Raw genomic sequence first — 19,454 nt, 5'->3', positions numbered from 1 at the left:
ACAAGTATCGTAATATTTTTATTTTATTTGATAATTAGTGTCTAAATTAATTTCTAGTTGTGTTTTTAGTTTCGTAAATATTCTATATTTAATACTTTGTATATGTGTCCAAACATTCGATGTGACAGACGATAACTGTAGGCCTACCTATGCGATCGACTCCTCTCCGGCTCTCCTGTCATCACGCACGCCCAATAGGCACAATGTTGTTCGCCGGTTTGCCACCGCCCCTGCTGCCCTTCGTTGGTCCGCCGCCCCTACGACGGTCCTCCACCGGTCCGCTGTCTCCCGCCCCCGCCGCCTCTGCGTCCGTGCCAGTTAAGGATGGCAACGGGGCGGATTCGGATCGGGTGAAGTCTTTGTGCACCCAAACCCGAAACCTGAAATCGAAACCCTAAACCGCATCGAACACCGATTCGAATGATAATCTATCTCCGGAACCAAACCCGCGGATACCCAAAACCTGAATGGGTACCCGAAACCCGTTTTCTATGGCAACATAGTAATAGCAATAAAGACTTTCTATAAACATATACATGATATATACACATATATTTACATGTGTAAACAAGAGGCAATAAAAAATAAATATTTTTTTATAAGTTAGCTTGGAATAATTTTAATAATCTAAATAAAAAGTTATTATTAACATATTATAAAATATGAAATTTAACTATAATGATTTATTTCGGATATCTATTAGATATCCACGGGTGGAAAACCAAATCCGAAACTAAACCTAAGCCTTGTTTAGTTCTTAAAAAATTTTGCAAAATTTTTCAGATTTTTCGTCACATTAAATCTTTAGACGCATGCATGAAGTATTAAATATATACGAAAATAAAAACTAATTGCACAGTTTGGTCGGAATTGACGAGACAAATTTTTTGAGTCTATTAGTATATGATTGGATAATATTTGTCAAATACAAATGAAAATGATACTATTCCTATTTTGCAAAATTTTTTGAAACTAAACAAGACCTCAATAAGTTTCGGGGCTCCGAATTTGAAAACTGTGGATGAAAAATCATTCCAAACCAAAACCCGCAAGAACCAAAAACCTGCTGACCCGAAACTGCCCGCTCCCATCCTTACTGCCAGTTCGGTCGTCCTCCCTGCTCCGACGCTCCGACGCGGCTCAAATTCATAGGCCGAGTTGACGCGGGCCTCGGAACGATCTGGGCCGCACTCAACTGCGCCGAAAGTCTGAAACGAACCCGCGAACAGTCGGTGGGCTCGCTCCCGTTCGAAATTCATTTCCCAATTCTCGCAGGCCTGCCTCCCTCTCTCTCATCACTTCACCAGCCGTCCACTCCCTCGCCGGCGCACCTCGCCGGCGCCTGCCACCACCAGTGCACGGCCACCCCTATCTTCGTCTCCTTTGCTCCCCCAACCTTCGTTCTGCGCTCGGAACGTTGGATGTGTGCTGCACCAAATCACGCGGGAGGGCAGTAAACCCTAGCTACGCCCTCCCGGGATGGAGGCGGGCGCCTCCAGCCTCTCGACGCTGCTCTCCACCTTGCGCGTAGACGGGCCCTGTACGCCGCCGGGAACATGGGAGTCGGTCGTCCCTGAGAGCGGCGTCGCTCGCGTCTCAGACCTCAGAGAACGCCGTCGCCTGCAGCCGATCTACGAGCTTGCATCGGTTACTGTGAGTGAAATCTACCTCTCACCTACTTTGGTTGTAATTTTGAAAATTCAGTGAGAGTATGGGTAAACAGATAGCTTGGGGAACTTTGTTCCAGGAAATATTATGCTGCATTTAACATTTTAGCTTTTGGATCCGCAACTTCTTATCTGAAACTCTGTACCTGTGCCATTTTTTTTTCTTTTTTTGGAGGGTGGGTGGGGTTGGGGGGGGGGGATCAGTTATGTTACAGTTTCATGTATGAGTAACAATATATTTCATATTAGGCCGCTGATAAGTGTGAGGATCATTTTTGTTGTGCAGGATGATGCTTTGGTTCATCTGGCCTTGCATGCGCTGTATGGTGTCAAATCATCTTTAGATGAGATTGAGGAGCTTTCAGCGCTGTTTTCCTCAAATCCGGCTGACAGGACTTCTAACCGTGTCACAAATGTGTGGTTGCGTTCCTCGAGCACCACATCCGTGGGGAGTATTCTCAAATCTTTACGCTCTACGGGTCTTGCGGTCTTCTTTCTTCACAAGTTTGTGCACTTTTACCTCTTCCAAAGCCGAGAAATGAATTGTGCAAGTAGAGAAGTTCACGGACAGGAAGATTCTGATGATAAAGACATTGAGCAGCATCGGCCTTACAGTCTAGTAAACCAAGCATTTGCAGCAGCAGTTAATAAGGTCCTCGAAGGCTATTTCTGTTCTTTGAATACTTTACCAGCATCAATTAGGCTTAGGCGTTCAGCGGGCCAGTCTGGCATACCTTTGAAGATTTCAGATGGAATGAGTTGTAAATCCACTTCAGAAGTCACTCTTCTGGAAATTTATCTACACACTGAGGAGTTAAGAAGGCATGTTAAATCCCTTGGAAATATTTGTTTCCCTAAGTTTGCAGGTGTTACATTGTGCCAGGAGGGTTTGAATACTGATGCAAATGTGGAGTTTGAGAATTTCCCACGGGGCACCGATTTGCTTTCCTATTTGTATGTCCATATTCGTGTAAGACATCATCTTACGATTTAGGTTTTGAACACTTCATTTATCTAATAATCATCTAACTTCTAAAGGAAATTCCTAGCTCTGCGCTACTGTATGATTTATCAGTTCCTAATGTCTTGTATTCACGTATATTTGTAATAATGTCTTAGATCTACACGTGTTAATTAATATATTTCCCATGGAGTGTACATTCATACTGTATGTTTGTAGGTTTAGTTACTAGACGTCTTGTGTTCTAAAAATGTAACCATATTGTCAGGTAGACCTGATTGGCCTGAGTTTTTCTTATCTGAAGTGCACTCTAGCTCCTGTTACATATGCCCAAAGTGGAGCAGGCATTTTCAAAGGGAATCTACTGAGTGCCTACTTTTATTACTCTGAAGTGCCCCAAGCTCTTATCTTTTTGTGATGGTTGGCAAATATATTAGTAGCTATCTCTTTCATTTATAATAAGCAAGGCAAGATGTTCAATGCTTGTTTAGATAGCTCCTCAATTTGTTGTCATTATAATGAAACTAGATTTGATAGTGCTAGCATAATACATCTCCTTCCTTGGGTGTGACACTTCTCCCCAAGATCATACTTTTTTATTGGGTTCTGTATAGTTGCATGTCTGATGTTATCATGCCCTCCTGCGAATATGCAATTGCTTAGTTGGTTTCCACCAAATTGAGTGCTTTTTTGTGTATACTTGATGACCACAAATTTCCCCTTCTTTGCCACAAAGATCTTATTGTGATGTCTTGTTCATCTTGTACATATGACATACTAGGTAAGATGCTGAATGATTTTTTTCCTCATTTTGTTTCATCTGAATTTTAGGATGCTGATCCAGTTCACTATGGTCTTCTGAAGTATCTTTTCATACGTTCCTGTGAGCCATACTTTAACTTCATTAAGTCATGGATTTACCGAGCTTCTGTTGATGACCCATATGAGGAATTTCTCATTACACAAACTGAAAGTAAGGGTGCTCAAGGAGTCTCTTCTGATGTAACAGATGAATTTACCCTCTTTCCCTTAAAGGTAAAATGTTACTTCGTTGGGTGAAGCTTCAAGTATAAAAATCTATAGTTAAATTTTTCCCTCTGTTAATAGAATATATTGTTACATCAGAATCGAAAAATATTACCAATTATTCTGTGCAAACCAGTCCATAATTACTGTTATTTAATTTAGTATACTCGTTTGAATTATGTCTAATGTCATTTTATCATGCTCTGCTGTCAGCAGGGAAGAAATCATGTATCTGCTCCATGTTTTCTAAAGGAGATATGCCATCCTCTTTTGCGTACTGGGCAGCAGCTTCAAGTGCTCTTGAACCTTCTAAAGTCGTGCAATCTGTCTGCTACTGGAGGGGATGCTTATCCCTCTCATAATATCATTCATATGGAGGGGGTTCTCCCATGGTTTGATACACCAATTGAGTCTTCAATGAATTCATTTACGTTCTCAAAAAGCAGCGTGGAGGCAGTAACATGCAAAAGGAATGCTATGTACAAGTCGATGACGGATAAGCTCCAACATTTTTTCTCTAATGTTGAGGTCTTGTCACATTAACTGAATTACACTCTGCTTTTTGTCTCCAACATCTACTTCTCTGATTTTTGCTCTAACAGAAGCAATAATACTTGCTTTCCCAAAAGTCATGCTGATTCTTTGTTGGGAGTTGTTTTCATTCACCTTCTATTCCTCATAACCTTTGCTTCTGTTTGCAAATATGCTTTCAGGTGATTCCTTTTGATACTGCATCAAACTTCCTACATAAGCGGACAGACCTTCTGGATACATCAATTTCAGATGCTGAGCTGTTCTATGGGGACAGCGACACTGCACTACCTTGCAATATGTATGCCTCTGTTTGTGGATTTATTTGTAGTGCACAGATTGCACAGGAAATAGTTAGCCCTTCCCCCACCCCCACCCACCCATTTTCCCTTGTCTCAAAAAAAACAAGGCCTCAAATTCGCCCCCCCCCTTCCGATTCATATTTGAGTCGTTCTATGTACATAGTACATGTTGTATACAGTATACTCATGCCAATATGTGCACAATGGATGCTGCAAGTCAATCCCTTGTTGTACTCTGATTTTTTTCTTCTTATGTTAGGGCTGCAGATGAAATAGATAATGATGCTTCTTTGAATTCCGATAAATCTTCAGATAAAGAGGATCCCTTGGAATCTTCAGAGTGCTCTTCTTACACCTCTATAGATGACACAGAAATTGAGAGTTTTACAGCTTGTGAAAAATTGTCCAGTTCCATGTTCTCATTATACTGTACAAGCACAGATGAAGCAAAATGCTCCTTGGTAACCAAGAAGCTGCTTTCTTCCCAAGCCAGTTCAGTTCACCACGGAATAAATTGTGCCATCCCAATTGATGAGTGTGAGAAAGATGAAAGCTTGAGTTGCCAACATGTTCCTGTACACTCACAGAATACTAAGCATACTGCGTTGCCTGATGGTTTAGAACTGGATTATCAGTATAGTCAGTTTTCCCCGTTTCACAGGTTTATGAAGAGAACCAGTTCCACATCTGAAAACATTGATTCAGTTGGGGAGTTCTTATATACTGATCATAAAAGGTCAGTAGAGAAAGTATCACATGGTACTGCAGTTTATCCATTACATTCTGAATCAGGGCCTACTAAACTATCAAATAGCAAAAACAGTGGGAAGTTTGGTAATATAAATCAGCCATGGAATACCAGTATTCCTTACAATCTCAGTTTGAACCCCATACTGAAGAATGCAGCTTGTTACCATATGGAGAATGCCGTGCAACGGAAAAGCAAGAACCAATCACTTGCCAGCTTTGATTTTGAGTCAGTCATGGATCCATGTGAAGTATATTGTGCAAGGAGGCCATCCTGCCTTGATGAGTCTGTAAATGGAGCAGCAACAGTTGTACATCCCAGTACTCAGCCTTATGAACAGCCTGATTGTTCTACCAAGCTTCTTCAAGGTCATACAAGAAGTCAGGCATCCCTTACTTCCTCAGGAGAAATGTCAACAAGAGACAGTCTCCACAAAAATGCTTCTGGTGGGGCATTCTGGGAGAGATCATTACTATATGATGATAAATCAAAAGAAAAACCAGCTGTGGACTTTAGTTCACAGTTTGATATGCCCCTTGATATAGTTATCGACAAGTGCATTATGCAAGAAGTTTTGCTTCAGTATCCTTTTAGCTTTCCTAATCAATAAATCATTAGCTTTTGGGTGTTTTCATTATCAATTGTTATGTTTCATCCTCTCAAGTCATTCTACAATGTCGGAAAAGGCTTACTGGCTTAAGAGTTTTGGCATCTGTGCTACTGTATTTGTATTTATTATGCAGTTGTCTCTGAGCCTTTAAGGAGATCTGGAACTTTTTCTTCAGTTCTGTTCTTCAGGCATTTGTAGTGCGGATAGTTCCAAGTGTTGTTAGTTTGTGAGCTTTAAAGAGCGATGCAGAACATCAGATACTCAATTTTCTTGAACACTAGGTTTTGATTTGTTATCTCTAATTGCTCTTTGTCTAATTTGGTCCAGTTGCCATTTATTAAGTAGTATATATACCTTCTGTTTTACCATTGGTCAACTGCTTCTGTTAGTGAGAAATTTACATATCAAGCTCTTGATAAATGATACTATAATTTTAATGTTTTTCTGAAAATATTGTCGGTGATTTTTATCCTGTTGCCCAACTCATAGAGATTTGGATCTGGGAATGCCCAGAGGGCAGCTTGGCCCTTGGCCGCTTGGATTGAATCAAAATTGTGATAACAGGGATACAATAGAGGGAGGGGGGTCTGCCACTTATATAGCAATGTGGTCAGCCACCCACTCCAGAATATGCTATAGCAAAAGTAAAGATGCCTGCTCCAAACTTGGATGCCAAGGCACTGCTACTACTAATGCAGAAATTAAGATACATAGCAATTAGGCTTAACTAACATTCTCCCCCTAAGCCTAATGCTGGTTGATCTGCTCCAGTCCAATCCTCCTCCTCATCTCCTGAAACTTGGCCTTTCCCAGAGACTTGGTGAGTATGTCTGCAAGCTGATCAGTAGTAGGGATGTGGCTGGCCTTGATACTTCCATCTTCCAGGCAGTCTCTGATGAAGTGGTACTTGATTCTTATGTGCTTGCTTCTGTCGTGGAAGACTGGGTTCTTGGCCAGAGCTAAAGCAGACTTGCTGTCCACCTTCAACTCCACCACATCAACTTCTTTGCCCAGCAGCTCCCCGAGCAGTCTGGACAACCATAGTGCTTGAGTTGCAGCAGAGGCAGTAGCAATGTATTCTGCCTCGCAGCTTGACAAGGCCACCACTCTCTGCTTGATTGACTGCCAGCTGACCAGACAATCGCCCAAGAAGAACATAGTCCCACTGGTGCTCTTGCTTGTATCGATGTCACCGGCGAGGTCGCTGTCACAGTAGCCGATGAAGCGCGCTGTTCCAGGAGCCCTCTTGTAGTGAAGACCATACTCCAGAGTCCCAGCAACGTAGCGGAGGATGCGCTTCACCGCCTGCAGATGCTCCACCGTGGGCCGCTCCATGAACCGGCTCACGTACCCGACGGCAAACGCCAAGTCCGGCCGGGTATGCACGAGGTACCGGAGGCTGCCGACAAGCCGCCGGTAGTGCGTGGAGTCCACCTCCTCAGCCTTGCTCTCCCTGCTCAGGCGAAGCTTCTCTTCCATGGGCGTCTGCGCCGGATTGCAGCCAACCATCTCGCCGAGCTCGAGGATCCGCTTGGCATAGTGAGTCTGGCGGAGAGTGATGCCCCTGGCATCCTGACGCACCTCGACGCCGAGATAGAAGCAGAGTAAGCCAAGGTCGCTCATGTCGAACCTTTCCTTCATCTGCGCCTTGAAGCTCTTGACCTCCTCCTCCTCAGCGCCGGTGATGATGAGGTCGTCGACGTACACCCCGACGAGCAGGACAGAGCGTCCGCTGCCCCGCCGATACACAGCCGCCTCGTGCGCGCTCTGGGTGAAGCCCATCGCCTTCAGGGTGGCGTCCCGCTTCGCGTTCCAGGCGCGCGGTGCCTGCCGCAAGCCGTACAGAGCCTTGCGCAGGCGGTACACCTTGCCTTCTTCTCCGGCGACGGCGAAGCCCGGTGGCTGGCGCACGTATACCTCCTCCTTGAGGTCGCCGTTCAGGAAGGCGGACTTCACGTCCATGTGATGCACCGACCACCCTTCCTCAGCCGCCAGCGCGAGGAGGACGCGCACTGACTCCATGCACGCCACGGGGGCGAACGCGTCGTCGTAGTCGACGCCCTCCTGCTGGACGAAGCCCCGCGCCACCGGTCGAGCCTTGTGCTTGATCATCGAGCCCTTCTCGTCCTTCTTGAGCTTGAAGACCCATTTCAGGGTGATCGGGCGATGACCAGCAGGCAATTCGACAAGCTCCCAGGTCTTGTTCCTCTCCACCGACTCGATCTCCTGCTTCATGGCGGCCTCCCACGCCGGATCACCTCGTGCCTCCACGTGGTTGATGGGCTCGCCAGCGTGCGTGAGGTGGAGCTGGGCGAAGAGGCGCGGCGCCAGGTCTGGAGGAGACACATCTCCCAGGATGTTGGTCATCTTGCGGTACCGGAGGGGCTCGTCGTCGTAGAAGGCGTCCAAGCGATCCTCGTCATCCTCCAGTGGCGTCGCGAGCTCGACTTGGGGCTGATCGGTGGTCGGAGTAGTGGTCGGAGATGGTGTCGCAGCAGCTCCAGGACTGCTCCCGTTCTCCCCCGGAGCTGGTGAGCTTGATGGCGTTGTCGGAGATGCTGAAGTGGTCGGAGTGGTCGGAGATGGTGTAGGCGCGGCTGGAGCAACTGCGGTGGTCGGAGTGGTCGAAGCAGAAGAGGTTGTTGAGGATTCGCCTCGTGCTCCTTCCTTCCCGCTGAACACCGCGTACTCGATGACGAACTCCGTGTTCACTGGAGCTGCGTCCTCTCCAGCCTTCACCCAGTCCCAGCCGCGGCTCTCGTCGAAGATGACATCCCGTGACACGCGCACTCGCTGCGTCGCCGGGTCGAGCACGCGGTACGCCTTGGCACCGTCGGCGTACCCGATGAAGATGCCGGGGCGACTCCGATCATCCAACTTCTTCAGCTGGGTAAGGTCCTTGGTGTATGCCACACACCCGAACGTGCGCAGGTGACCCACCGCCGGCGTCTTGCCGTGCCATGCCTCGTAAGGCGTCTTGCCCTGCAAGCTCCTGGTAGGCGCTCGGTTCAGGAGATGGACAGCAGTCACCACTGCCTCCCCCCAATACCGAGCCGGAAGGCACCTCTGCTTCAGCAGCGCACGAGCCATGGCCACCACCGTCTGGTTCCGGCGCTCCACGACTCCGTTCTGCTGCGGCGAGTAGGGGGTGGTGTAGTGGCGCTCGATTCCTTCATCGACGCAGTAGGCCGCAAACTCCATGGCGGTGAATTCGCGACCGTTGTCGGTGCGCAGCACCTGGAGCTTGCGTCCGCTCCCCTTCTCAGCTACAGCTTGGAGATGTTTGATGGCGTCCGCGGCGGCGTCCTTGGTGGTCAGCAGTGCCACCCACATGTACCGCGTGGCGTCGTCGACGAGCAGCAGGAAGTAGCGTCTACCGCCCGGAGTCGCCGGCGTGATTGGGCCGCAGAGATCGCCGTGGACGAGCTTGAGCGGCTCCTGCGCGCGGTACTCAGCCTCCGCCGGGAACGGGGCTCGACGATGCTTGGCGAGGACGCACGTGTCGCAGAACTGCCCGACGTGGGTGATCGCCGGCAATCCGCGCACCATGTCGTTCTTGGACAGCTGCCGGAGAGCGTCGAAGTGGAGATGACCGTAGCGCTCGTGCCAGCGCCATGCCGCATCATCCTTGCGTGCGGCGAGGCAGAGTGGCTTGGCCTGGTTCAGATGCAGGACATAGAGGCGGTTAGCACCGCAGGACGCCGTGCTCGATCTCCACCTTTGACCCCCCCTCGTCCAGTTGGCCGAGGCTCATGATCGAATTCCTGAGCGCTGGGATGAAGTAGACGCCGTGGAGCACCCGGTGCTCCCCGTTCTTTGCTTCGAAGATGATGGACCCGACGCCATGGATCTCCACCTTCGACTCGTCGCCGAACCTCACCGATCCTCTGGCAGAAGTGTCCAGGTCGGTGAAGAGCTCGCGTCGGCCGGTCATGTGGTGGGTTGCACCGCTGTCCAGGTACCATCCGTCGCGCACGGGGTTCTTCAAGCTCGAGGCAGCCGTTCTTGGCGCAGAAGATTGAAGCTTGGGCCTTGCTGCAGCTCCCTTGTGCGTCGAGCTCCAGGAAGCCATGCGCGAGGAAGGCGGCAGCGTCCTCATCCACTTGGGCGACGTTGGCGGCGCCACCGCGCTCTCGGTTGCGTCGGGGATGAGGACAGTCTCGGGCCCAGTGGCCTGCTTGATGGCAGTTGAGGCAGAGGTCGTCGCGATTCGCCTTGCGCTCGCCGTCCGCACCTCCTGCCTTGTCCGCCTGCGCCCCTCCGCCACCGGCTCCGCCTCCGTCGCGATCGCCGCGCGGCTTGTTCTTCTTGCCACCGCGAGGTCGCCGTCGCTTGTCCTTGGACGGCCCGGCTGCTTCCTCCTTCTTCTTGTCGAAGGCCCGCCACTGTTCGGCGGTGTACAGAAGCTTGCCGCCGGCGTTGGCGGATTCGAGGTCGTCCGCCAGCTCTCGGTCCTGGACCGACTTGAGCCGGCCGGTGACGTCCTCGATGGTGAGCGCGTCGAAGTCGAGCAGAGTCTCGATCGAGTTCACGATCTGCCTGTACCTCTTCGGCATGCACCGGAGGAGCTTCTCGACGGTGCGTTCTTCGGTGAGGTCGGTGTCGCCGTTCAGCTTCATCTGCTCCATCAGACTGCTGAGGCGCACGGCGAAGTCCTCGACATGTTCGCCGGGCTGAAAGGCGAGGCCTTCCCACTCCCCGCGAAGGCGCTGCAGCGTCGCGCGGCGTACCCGGTCACCGCCGACTCTGCGCAGCGCGATGGCGTCCCACGCCAGCTTCGCCGTCCTCTTGTTGGCGATGGAGGCCGCGATGTCGAGCGGGACAGCGGCGCACAGAGCCTCCAAGGCCCGGCGATCCTCCTCATACGTGACGCCACCGAGGTAAACTGCATCCCAAAGATGTCGAGCTTGGAGCTTTACCTTCATCAGGAGGCTCCACTCGTGGTAGTTGCTCTTGGTGAGCATCGGCCACGGCGTCCCGGCCCCGGAGTCGCAGTAGACCATCTGCGGCACCGGCGAACGCCCGCGACGACCACGGCGCCGCTCAGGAGACGGCGACTGGCGGCGGCGCTCGGGAGTGCGCGATCGCGATCCCGCGGAGACCGCGTCCTCCTGCTCCAGCTCCCGGCGTAGGGCGGCCGCGGCGTCAACTGCGGCCTGCGCCGCTGCTGCTGCCTGCTGGGCCGTGACGGCCGCGGCCGCCGCCGCTGCCTCTGCGGCAGCAAGGCGCGTCCTGCGGTCATCTCCCCCTGCGCCGAAGGCTCCAACGCCCCGCTGCTCCACCGTGGATGCCACAGCAGCTGCTGCTGCGGCGGCGGCGGCTGCCCGGACGCGAGCACTCTCGGTGGACATGGCTCTCTCTCTGGGTAAACCCTAAGGCTCTGATACCAATTGTTGCCCAACTCATAGAGATTTGGATCTGGGAATGCCCAGAGGGCAGCTTGGCCCTTGACCGCTTGGATTGAATCAAAATTGTGATAACAGGGATACAATAGAGGGAGGGGGGTCTGCCACTTATATAGCAATGTGGTCAGCCACCCACTCCAGAATATGCTATAGCAAAAGTAAAGATGCCTGCTCCAAACTTGGATGCCAAGGCACCGCTACTACTAATGCAGAAATTAAGATACATAGCAATTAGGCTTAACTAACATATCCTAATCATAACCACTCAAAATGCATCTAAGTTTTCTTCCAATTTTACCCTTTCTTCCTTAACTTTAAAAGGTATAAATATGTTAGCAGCTTCACGATGAAGTTGCTTGAGGAAGGTTTTGATCTTTGTGCACATCTGCTAGCTCTGCGGCGGTACCATTTCATGGAAATAGCTGACTGGGCAGATTCCTTTATTGCTTCAATTTATCATAAGGTAATGTTTGTCTAACCTTAGTATTTGAGCCATAGGTCATGTGTTTTTGTTAATCTGTACAAGTCTTCTCAAATTTGAACTTTCTCCGTGCAGAAATTGTCATTTGTTAAATCTGAGCAGAAAAGATCAGAGATCCAAGGGCTTATGGACTTGGCTTTGCAGAAATCATCTTGTGATTCTGATCCTTATAAGGAAAGATTGTTTATATACATGAGGGAGCCACCCGTTGATTCTTTTGATGCCTCTGCATGTGGTAATAATTTCATCTGGGATGTCTCTATGACTCTACCTACTATATCTGCAGCTTGTTTACTAAAGTTCTACTTCTGAGATTGTTAACTGCCTGATTCTTTACTGCCAGGTCTTGATTTGCTGGATGATATCTTGTTGGGTTATAAAGCTGAATGGCCAGTGAATATTGTCATTACAGATGACACACTTAAAATATATGCTGAAATATTCTGTTATCTTCTTCAAGTCAGGTTTGCAGTGTTTTCACTGACTGAAGTATGGAGATTTCTAAAGGTATCTTTTCTCCATTGATGTTTCATCCACAGCATTTCATTCATTTAGATGTACATGCTATGAGAACTTCGACTTCTGTTATTATTTCCTGTGGACTGAACCAATTTTGTTAGTGCCCAGTGTTCATGGAAAGTACCATTGTTGACTGATCCTGAGCTAAATTTTCTTATCAAGTAGCTACAGCAAGCAGTTTCTTTTCTCTAGTTCTCATTATAGATCTTGGTAATGCGGCACTTCTTTGGTATGTATGTGAATATATGACTCTCTTGCTACATTATCACAGGAGTTGACACAGTTCATCAGTCGCTCCAGCAATAGCAGACCTGATGTGTTGAAGAAATTGAATTTTGTAATGAAAGTGAGGTACTCACATTGTGAATCTTTCTAAAACTTTGGCACCCATCACCGACCTTATATTCCTGTTATCAGTTTTATGCTGTCACTGAAGTGTTAGGAATAAAATACTTTTTCCTAGATTGTTTGATAAATTGTTGATTCTTATCTTGCTTCTGGAATTCCTTTGGAAATGGAATATACAAGGCATGTTCATATCATAGTAAAGTTGATATAAAGTTCATATCCAATTAGGCAATTATCCATTCAGTTGCATATGTAGTAGTAGATATAGATATTTGATTTGCAATTGTGTAAACTAATTTTAGTAAGTCAACAAAGCATACTGGATCTTGCTCATCCTGTTGGCTCATTTCTAATTTCTTGTACTGTGCCCATGAATAGCATTTTTACCTATAATGAACAGTCATGTGGCTTTATTTTGGTTTCTGGCATTAACTGTCTGTCTTTTCTTTCTGTTGTATGACTTTATTTAGGCATAAACTTTATCACTTTCTATCAACACTACAGCAGTATCTCCATTGCCATTTATCTGATATATCGTGGCGCCGTTTTCAACATTCCCTTAAAAATCAGGTATAGTATTTCAATCACTATTCTTGTAAAACTTCACCCTGAGAGGAATTAATATGCTTTGTTAGGCTTCCTTTCTTATTTTTTCTGTTACATTAAATACACTTATCACTTACGAATTAAACTATGGCTACTAATATTCTGTTATTGCTTAGGTGAGGGATATACTGGACCTGGAGTATGTGCATATGTGTTATATTACTGATGCACTTGACATGTGAGTGAAACCTTAAAAAAATATTTGTAATTTGCGATACTGACTATGTACTTAAGTATACCGTTTGTTCAAATGAATGGGAACAACATCAATGTGCAAAACTGGCATTTATTTCTGCTTTATCTGTTTAGTGGTGTAATTCATTGCCATCAGTATAATATAAATAATAATAAAATCACCTGACTGTTAAAGTTTTGGCTTGTCATTTTTGCAGTTGGTTACATAGGTGAGTATATGGAGTATGGACCTACTTCTTTCATGTATGAGTTAGGGTAATAAATAGATTTATAGATGGCATGGGAAACACGAGTATTTAATTGAGTATCCAGACTAAAAGATTGTGTTTAACTCATCAAAAGAAGCTTATTTTCTCTATCTCATTTCTCGTTTTTCTTATCTGTGTGTATCATCCTATTTAGATTTAATGTGGATATCTCCATGAGTAATTAAATTTGGGTATGTAGAAACAAAGTAGATTTGCCAAAGAAAATTTTCACAAGATTGCACCTCTACTTGGTCTTATAAATATGCAACTATAATTCATGACCAGAATTCTGTCCCGGAGACCATATGCCTATGTCCACAATGACACTTACTGTGATCGAGGTGCTTTTTTCCCCCTCGAACAAGTAGGAGAGCTGTGTATCTTTGTATTAAGAAGAAAATAGGGCAAGAACCCTTGCAACACACACCTTCTAAGAGTACATTCGCACCCTAATTGTGATTGGAGTGTTTTCAAGTCGGTAAGTCAAGCCTAGACACCCTGGCACTGACTAGACAACTAGGTCGACTACTCGGGTCACTAGAAAGACTAGTCGGTGGCAGAGGCACAAAGAATAGCACAAATATAGATTAAATATTCCAGAGTAAGTAGCAGTGTAGCACTAACAAAGTAGCAAGTCAAGCAAACTATCATAGCAGCACATGCAGAGCACATTATCACATTAAACTGAAATGGGATAAAATTCCAAGGCTAACTCATTGAGGTCAAGTCATCCATGCCTAAATTGAGCTACCAGTCATGATTGGCCATAGAGTAGTCATATGACTGGTGAACTAGTCACTCTAGTCGAGTTTCTGCACCAAGTTAATGCCCACCAACTGAGTGGCGAATTGTCGACTAATCACAATTAGTTGGACGACTTAATAATACTGGATTGGACTGGATGGAGTATGCTTTACAACGTGGCAATTGTTGTCTGATTGGTTGATGTGTTTGTTTTTAAACTTATCATGACGTATTTGTGTTCGTTGATAACTGATCATGACATGTTTTTTCAGATGTTTCTTATCTGATGAGTCAAAACAAGTTGCCACGATAATCAAAAGCATGCTGCAACTGGCTTTGGAGTTAAGATTATGCTTCCAGAGTCTTGGTGATACTTGTGATTTATCAGTAAATCAACTAAGTAATCTGCAATACCTTATAAACTTCTCTCAGGTATTCTCTCAGTTTCATACAAGCAATGTAGTTTGATTTACGCCTTGATTCAGCCTTTCAACTCCAGCATGCAAATTGAAAAGCGTCCAACCCATCTGGTGATATATATGTGTAGCCTTTCAACTCCTGGATGTCCTATATGTTCAGAGTGGCTTGGGGTTGGTATCCCTGTTAGTTAATAAGCCACTGCCCTTAAATGCTGATATAGAACTGGCAGTTTGGTCATCGTTAGTTGACAATGGAATCCCTTTGTTCTGTCACATTGTCTGAAACTTAACAGTTTGATTTTTCTTAGTTGCTAAGATCCGCTTTTGTTGATTGTTCACTGTTATCTGCAGCAGTAGTTTAGAGGATCTCCACTGCCTCCAAATCTCACCTTGCCACAAGTATTATCTGCTAATAGGCTTTTTAGCGCCCTTTGGTCACTGTATGCTTTTCAATGCAGGTGGATGTAATTAGAACAAAGTTTGAGGGCAACATGAAAGATTTGTATATTTTGCATTCAAAATCTTCGAAATATGGGGAGCTTGGCCTTTCCCGTTTCTGGGGGTATCTGAACTACAATGAGTATCATTCTACGAAAATCAGTACAGATATGGGCAGCTTCTATTTTTGATAAGGACATCTTAAGACTGAACTAAGGTTTGCCTTTATCTTTGGGGACTAGCTGACCTTTTAAACCGTTGGTGAGATCATTGTGTATTTGTTTGTTTCATGGTAGTGATGAGAGGTGCATCACTTTGTTTTGGGTCTTCTGGAATCAGTTCAGCTTTTTGAGCTACCCATGACGGGAATTATTGCTTGTTTGTGCTGGTTATAGTGCCCCTTAACGCATCTGCAAGTCAAGAGGTACACGATGCTGAGTGCCGAGAGTTCTCCTTTTAAATTGTCCCTTGTATTGGTTTTGGCGAACTAAAGAGAACTATGGTTCTGACACGCCATATACTTTGGAGATGCATGTATGTACTAATGGTGTATCTCAAATTTACAATCAAAATAGGAAATCACGTGACTTGACTATCATACAATGCTAATGTTGTTTCTGTGGATTTAGGTTTGGAGTGAATGTATGTACTATGTAGTTCTTTGAAAGGTGATAATTTTGTATAGCCCATGTAATCTTGATTCTTGACACGTTACACTAGGTAAATGGAAGGTGATGATCGTCTCTGGTCTCATTTATAGTTTTATGCTTATATATTTGTACTCCACCATCCTGAAATATAAGGAATTTTCAGTTGTTCAAACGATATCAATTGAGCTTCATTATATACATTATGAAATTTATTTTCATAATTATCTATTTGATGTGGTAGTTGATAATACTTTTCTCTATAAACCTGATCAAATTTAGTAGGTTTTGACTTGGTACAACTAAAAATCTCCCATGTCATTTCAGGACTGAGGGATACCACTGTTCGCATTTACGTATGCACATCGAGGTCAACACGCTCGTACTCTACGACCATACGACTAGGTCATGCCACTCAAGCGATGACATATACTACTCTTTTACTCGCAAGAAAGCTACATCTCTATCTCTGGGAAATCACTCTGATATCGATCACGAAAACACAGAAAACAAAAGCCGCTGACAGAAGGTACATCCACCAAACTGCATTTTCCATCACTCAAACGCGCCTGTGTCGCATCTAGCGTGTAGCATTAGACATGTCATGTCAATATATCATCGTCTAGGGCAAATGACCAAACACGGGAGCGCTGGCTGGGTGCCACGAAACACAATTTCAATTTGTAATGACCAGCGCGCACGGCGTGTCAGCGACAGCCGGCCCGGATGTCCCTCTCGGATGAACAAGCCGCTGTGACGCGCGACGAAGCTCAGGCGTGCACCGCATATGCATCCCTCCCAATTCGTCCAGCCCTATATATATAACTACATATTATTGTATATATATCTGCAAGTTGCCAATGTACCGCACGGGGCTTTTGACAGATGACATACACTAGCTAGGCTCCAAAAGGGCATCCCATGTAGTAGCTTCACAATGTGTTATTGGATCACAAGGAAGTTTAGTTATGGTTTCCAACTACAGCTGGAGAAAGTAAAGCTTGGCGCCATGTGTGTTATGTATATTCAGTTTTGACTAAGCTGTATAAATAAAGCTAGCAAAAGTGCACAAATGTCCTCTCTGGATCTGTCTGCAATTTTGAATCTGCACATCAAACTGCAACCAAATCACATGCGTCGTCTAAAACTGCAACCAAATAAAAAGCTAGCAGGAATATATGTGTCTTCTTAATTTCATAGTTTGTTATTACTCATGCTTAAACTGCAACCAAGCTACATGGGACCACGCAATGAATTGATTCCAGAGCAGGTACAACACCAGCTTGTATGGTTCGCCTACAAATAAAACTGATTTGGACTTTAACAACTTTCTCCCCAATCTTTAGATCTGATCATGTGGCTGATAGACATAGTACAGCATCATGTACCTATATAGCTATAAGCAGCATATAATCTAGCGCACACCACTGGTGGATTCTGGAAACTTATCTCTTCTTGGGGAATCAAATCACATGATGAGACTGACATATGGACACCTTTGATACGACAGAGATGCTTACAGAATATAGCTAAGATGGCTTGTGGTTGGGAACTCGGGATAGACCACAGACGTAAGGAAAAAAATGCAGTACTATCATGTAAGCGAAACAAAACAATATGACTGAAGAAATTGGTGGCTTCAAAAATGGATATAATATGTAATGTTATGAACCAATGTTAATAGCTCTGCTATCATCATTACCGGATTCACATACCATATATCATATATGGTATAGCACTTTTATCATAAACAGCAAGGTTTTCAGGCTATTTTCTCTGAAGAAAAGATGAGCTAGCTAGCAGTGAGCATGCATGAATATAATATGTCTGCACATCCCACACTCCTTTAGAATGAAGCAACTCTGGTTGGCTTCGGATAATCAACAAGCATATTTATACAGCAGTCAATAATACCTTTTGAGTAGATATGATGGATAAATATGAGCATAACGACTGTTGTAGTACTGCTAGAAATCCTAGTTTACAAGCAATGCTAGCTTAGCTTGATGAAGTATTATGGCTCCACTATGGGTTAAGTCGTCTAGTTGAATTTTCACTAGACAGAGATCGAAAACACAGCAGATCATGCAGATCCTCTGCCACGGTTTCGGCAAGGCCCCAAAACATCAGAAAGATGAGCTAACTAATCCCCTTTTTTTGCGAGTGAGAAAGATGAGCTAACCTTGTTCTACTTGCTTCAGATTAAGAACCATTCAGCATGATCAGAACTCTTACCAAGCTCTCTGGATCTTTTTTTCAGAATGAAGAATACATGAGTGATATTGGTTCGGCTCACATCACATCCAAAATCCGACGACAGACTCGAAGCAAGAAGGACATGAGCCGAAACAATACCACGCCATGTCGTCTTCTTCCTCCTGCATCTGCATCCTCCCTGCCGGCCGCCATAGACCTCTGAAACTGTGTTGTTCTCTGCTGATGCCAAAGCAGCCATGGCATGGCTATTTAATAGCGAGGGGGTGGCGCCAGGGTGAAGCCACGTATTAGCGCTCCGCACCCTTTCCTTTCTACTACCGGCAAACTACAGTTAGCTCCTGGATCTGCCAAAAAAAAAATAATGATCCGGGGACCAATTGGATTGCTGGTCACTGCGCTTGTGATCCCCAGCCTCCAATTTTCTTCTGCTGCATTGCTTATTCTATCCCTCTGTGCTGTACTAGGCTACTACTAGCTTCATTTGGGCTCCGGGTAGCCCTTCACTCTAGCTACTGATGTAGGCGTGTGCCTTTATAGAGCTCTAGCTATAAATCTTAATAAAGCTACTAATTTAAAAGGACTCTAGTGAATCAGCACATAATCTTAGGGGAAATGTTTTAGCTTTAGCGCCCGTTTATTTATGTTCCTTGACTTGATGGAACAACTTTTGGAAATCGTCTGCCTGACTGGCTGACTGCCTGCATGGCCTCATCATCCTTTGACACCCCACCAACAGCTGATACTTGTGGGAAGTTCTCTTTTCTTTTTCCCTAATGGTGGCAATGGGCGATGTGGTAAGTGAGCCGGTACTCTCGTCAGAGATCCACATGAGCTCATCGACGATTTCACATTCAGAGTTCACATATATACCTACCTAAATAAACACCAACTGCCATGGCTATGATCTGTGCATCCTCTGGACTCTGGAGCTACCAACTAGTGGCGTTCCTTATGTGAAGGGATCAAGGAACATATCTCTTGCCGCTAATCCGCTATCTTGCTCACGGGGACGGACGTAGGTAATGCATGCAGACATGAGCAATGGCCAGATTCAGATAGCAATGTACCAACCAATGTCCACATGGATGGAAACTGGGATGGTGGTCCTTGGGGACGACGATCAATTGCTGCTTCATATCATACCTGCAGTACTCAAAACCCTGCGTCGACGATCGATTCTTGCTATAGCTAGCTCAGTGCCGAACTGCTGATGGCAGCATGACAGCATGATGATCATTGAAAAACAGAAAATGCAATTCTTGCTACACTGGACGTACAGTACGAGTGTCACGCGACAAACCAGGGCAGGGAATCAGCAAGAATCCGGGGACAAGCACCCATA

At 45.9% G+C, this 19,454-nt stretch overlaps 1 protein-coding gene across 1 annotated transcript; it reads left to right on the top strand.

Annotated features, from left to right (window-relative positions):
* Positions 1,232-16,019, top strand: LOC8057596. Its single transcript, XM_021463098.1, has 14 exons — positions 1,232-1,653; positions 1,954-2,637; positions 3,460-3,663; positions 3,868-4,182; positions 4,368-4,486; positions 4,747-5,817; positions 11,572-11,713; positions 11,807-11,966; positions 12,075-12,238; positions 12,522-12,601; positions 13,069-13,168; positions 13,321-13,382; positions 14,664-14,823; positions 15,269-16,019. Exons 1-14 carry the CDS (start codon positions 1,480-1,482, stop codon positions 15,437-15,439), a joined length of 3,606 nt encoding a protein of 1,201 aa, XP_021318773.1. The 5' UTR covers positions 1,232-1,479; the 3' UTR covers positions 15,440-16,019.

This window comes from Sorghum bicolor, chromosome 6, assembly GCF_000003195.3.
Source record: "Sorghum bicolor cultivar BTx623 chromosome 6, Sorghum_bicolor_NCBIv3, whole genome shotgun sequence".
NCBI lineage: Eukaryota > Viridiplantae > Streptophyta > Magnoliopsida > Poales > Poaceae > Sorghum > Sorghum bicolor.
The sequence above is the reverse complement of the archived record's forward strand: the minus strand, read 5'-3'. Positions and strand labels throughout refer to the sequence as shown.

What these genes read in the sequence shown, in the direction of transcription:
- LOC8057596 (XM_021463098.1), top strand. Translation starts at nt 1,480, where the DNA reads ATGGAGGCGGGCGCCTCCAGCCTCTCGACGCTGCTCTCCACCTTGCGC. An exon ending in TTTTGATGCCTCTGCATGTG is followed by an intron (nt 11,967 to 12,074) that starts GTAATAATTTCA and finishes CTTTACTGCCAG; the next exon opens with GTCTTGATTTGCTGGATGAT. An exon ending in AAGTATGGAGATTTCTAAAG is followed by an intron (nt 12,239 to 12,521) that starts GTATCTTTTCTC and finishes ACATTATCACAG; the next exon opens with GAGTTGACACAGTTCATCAG.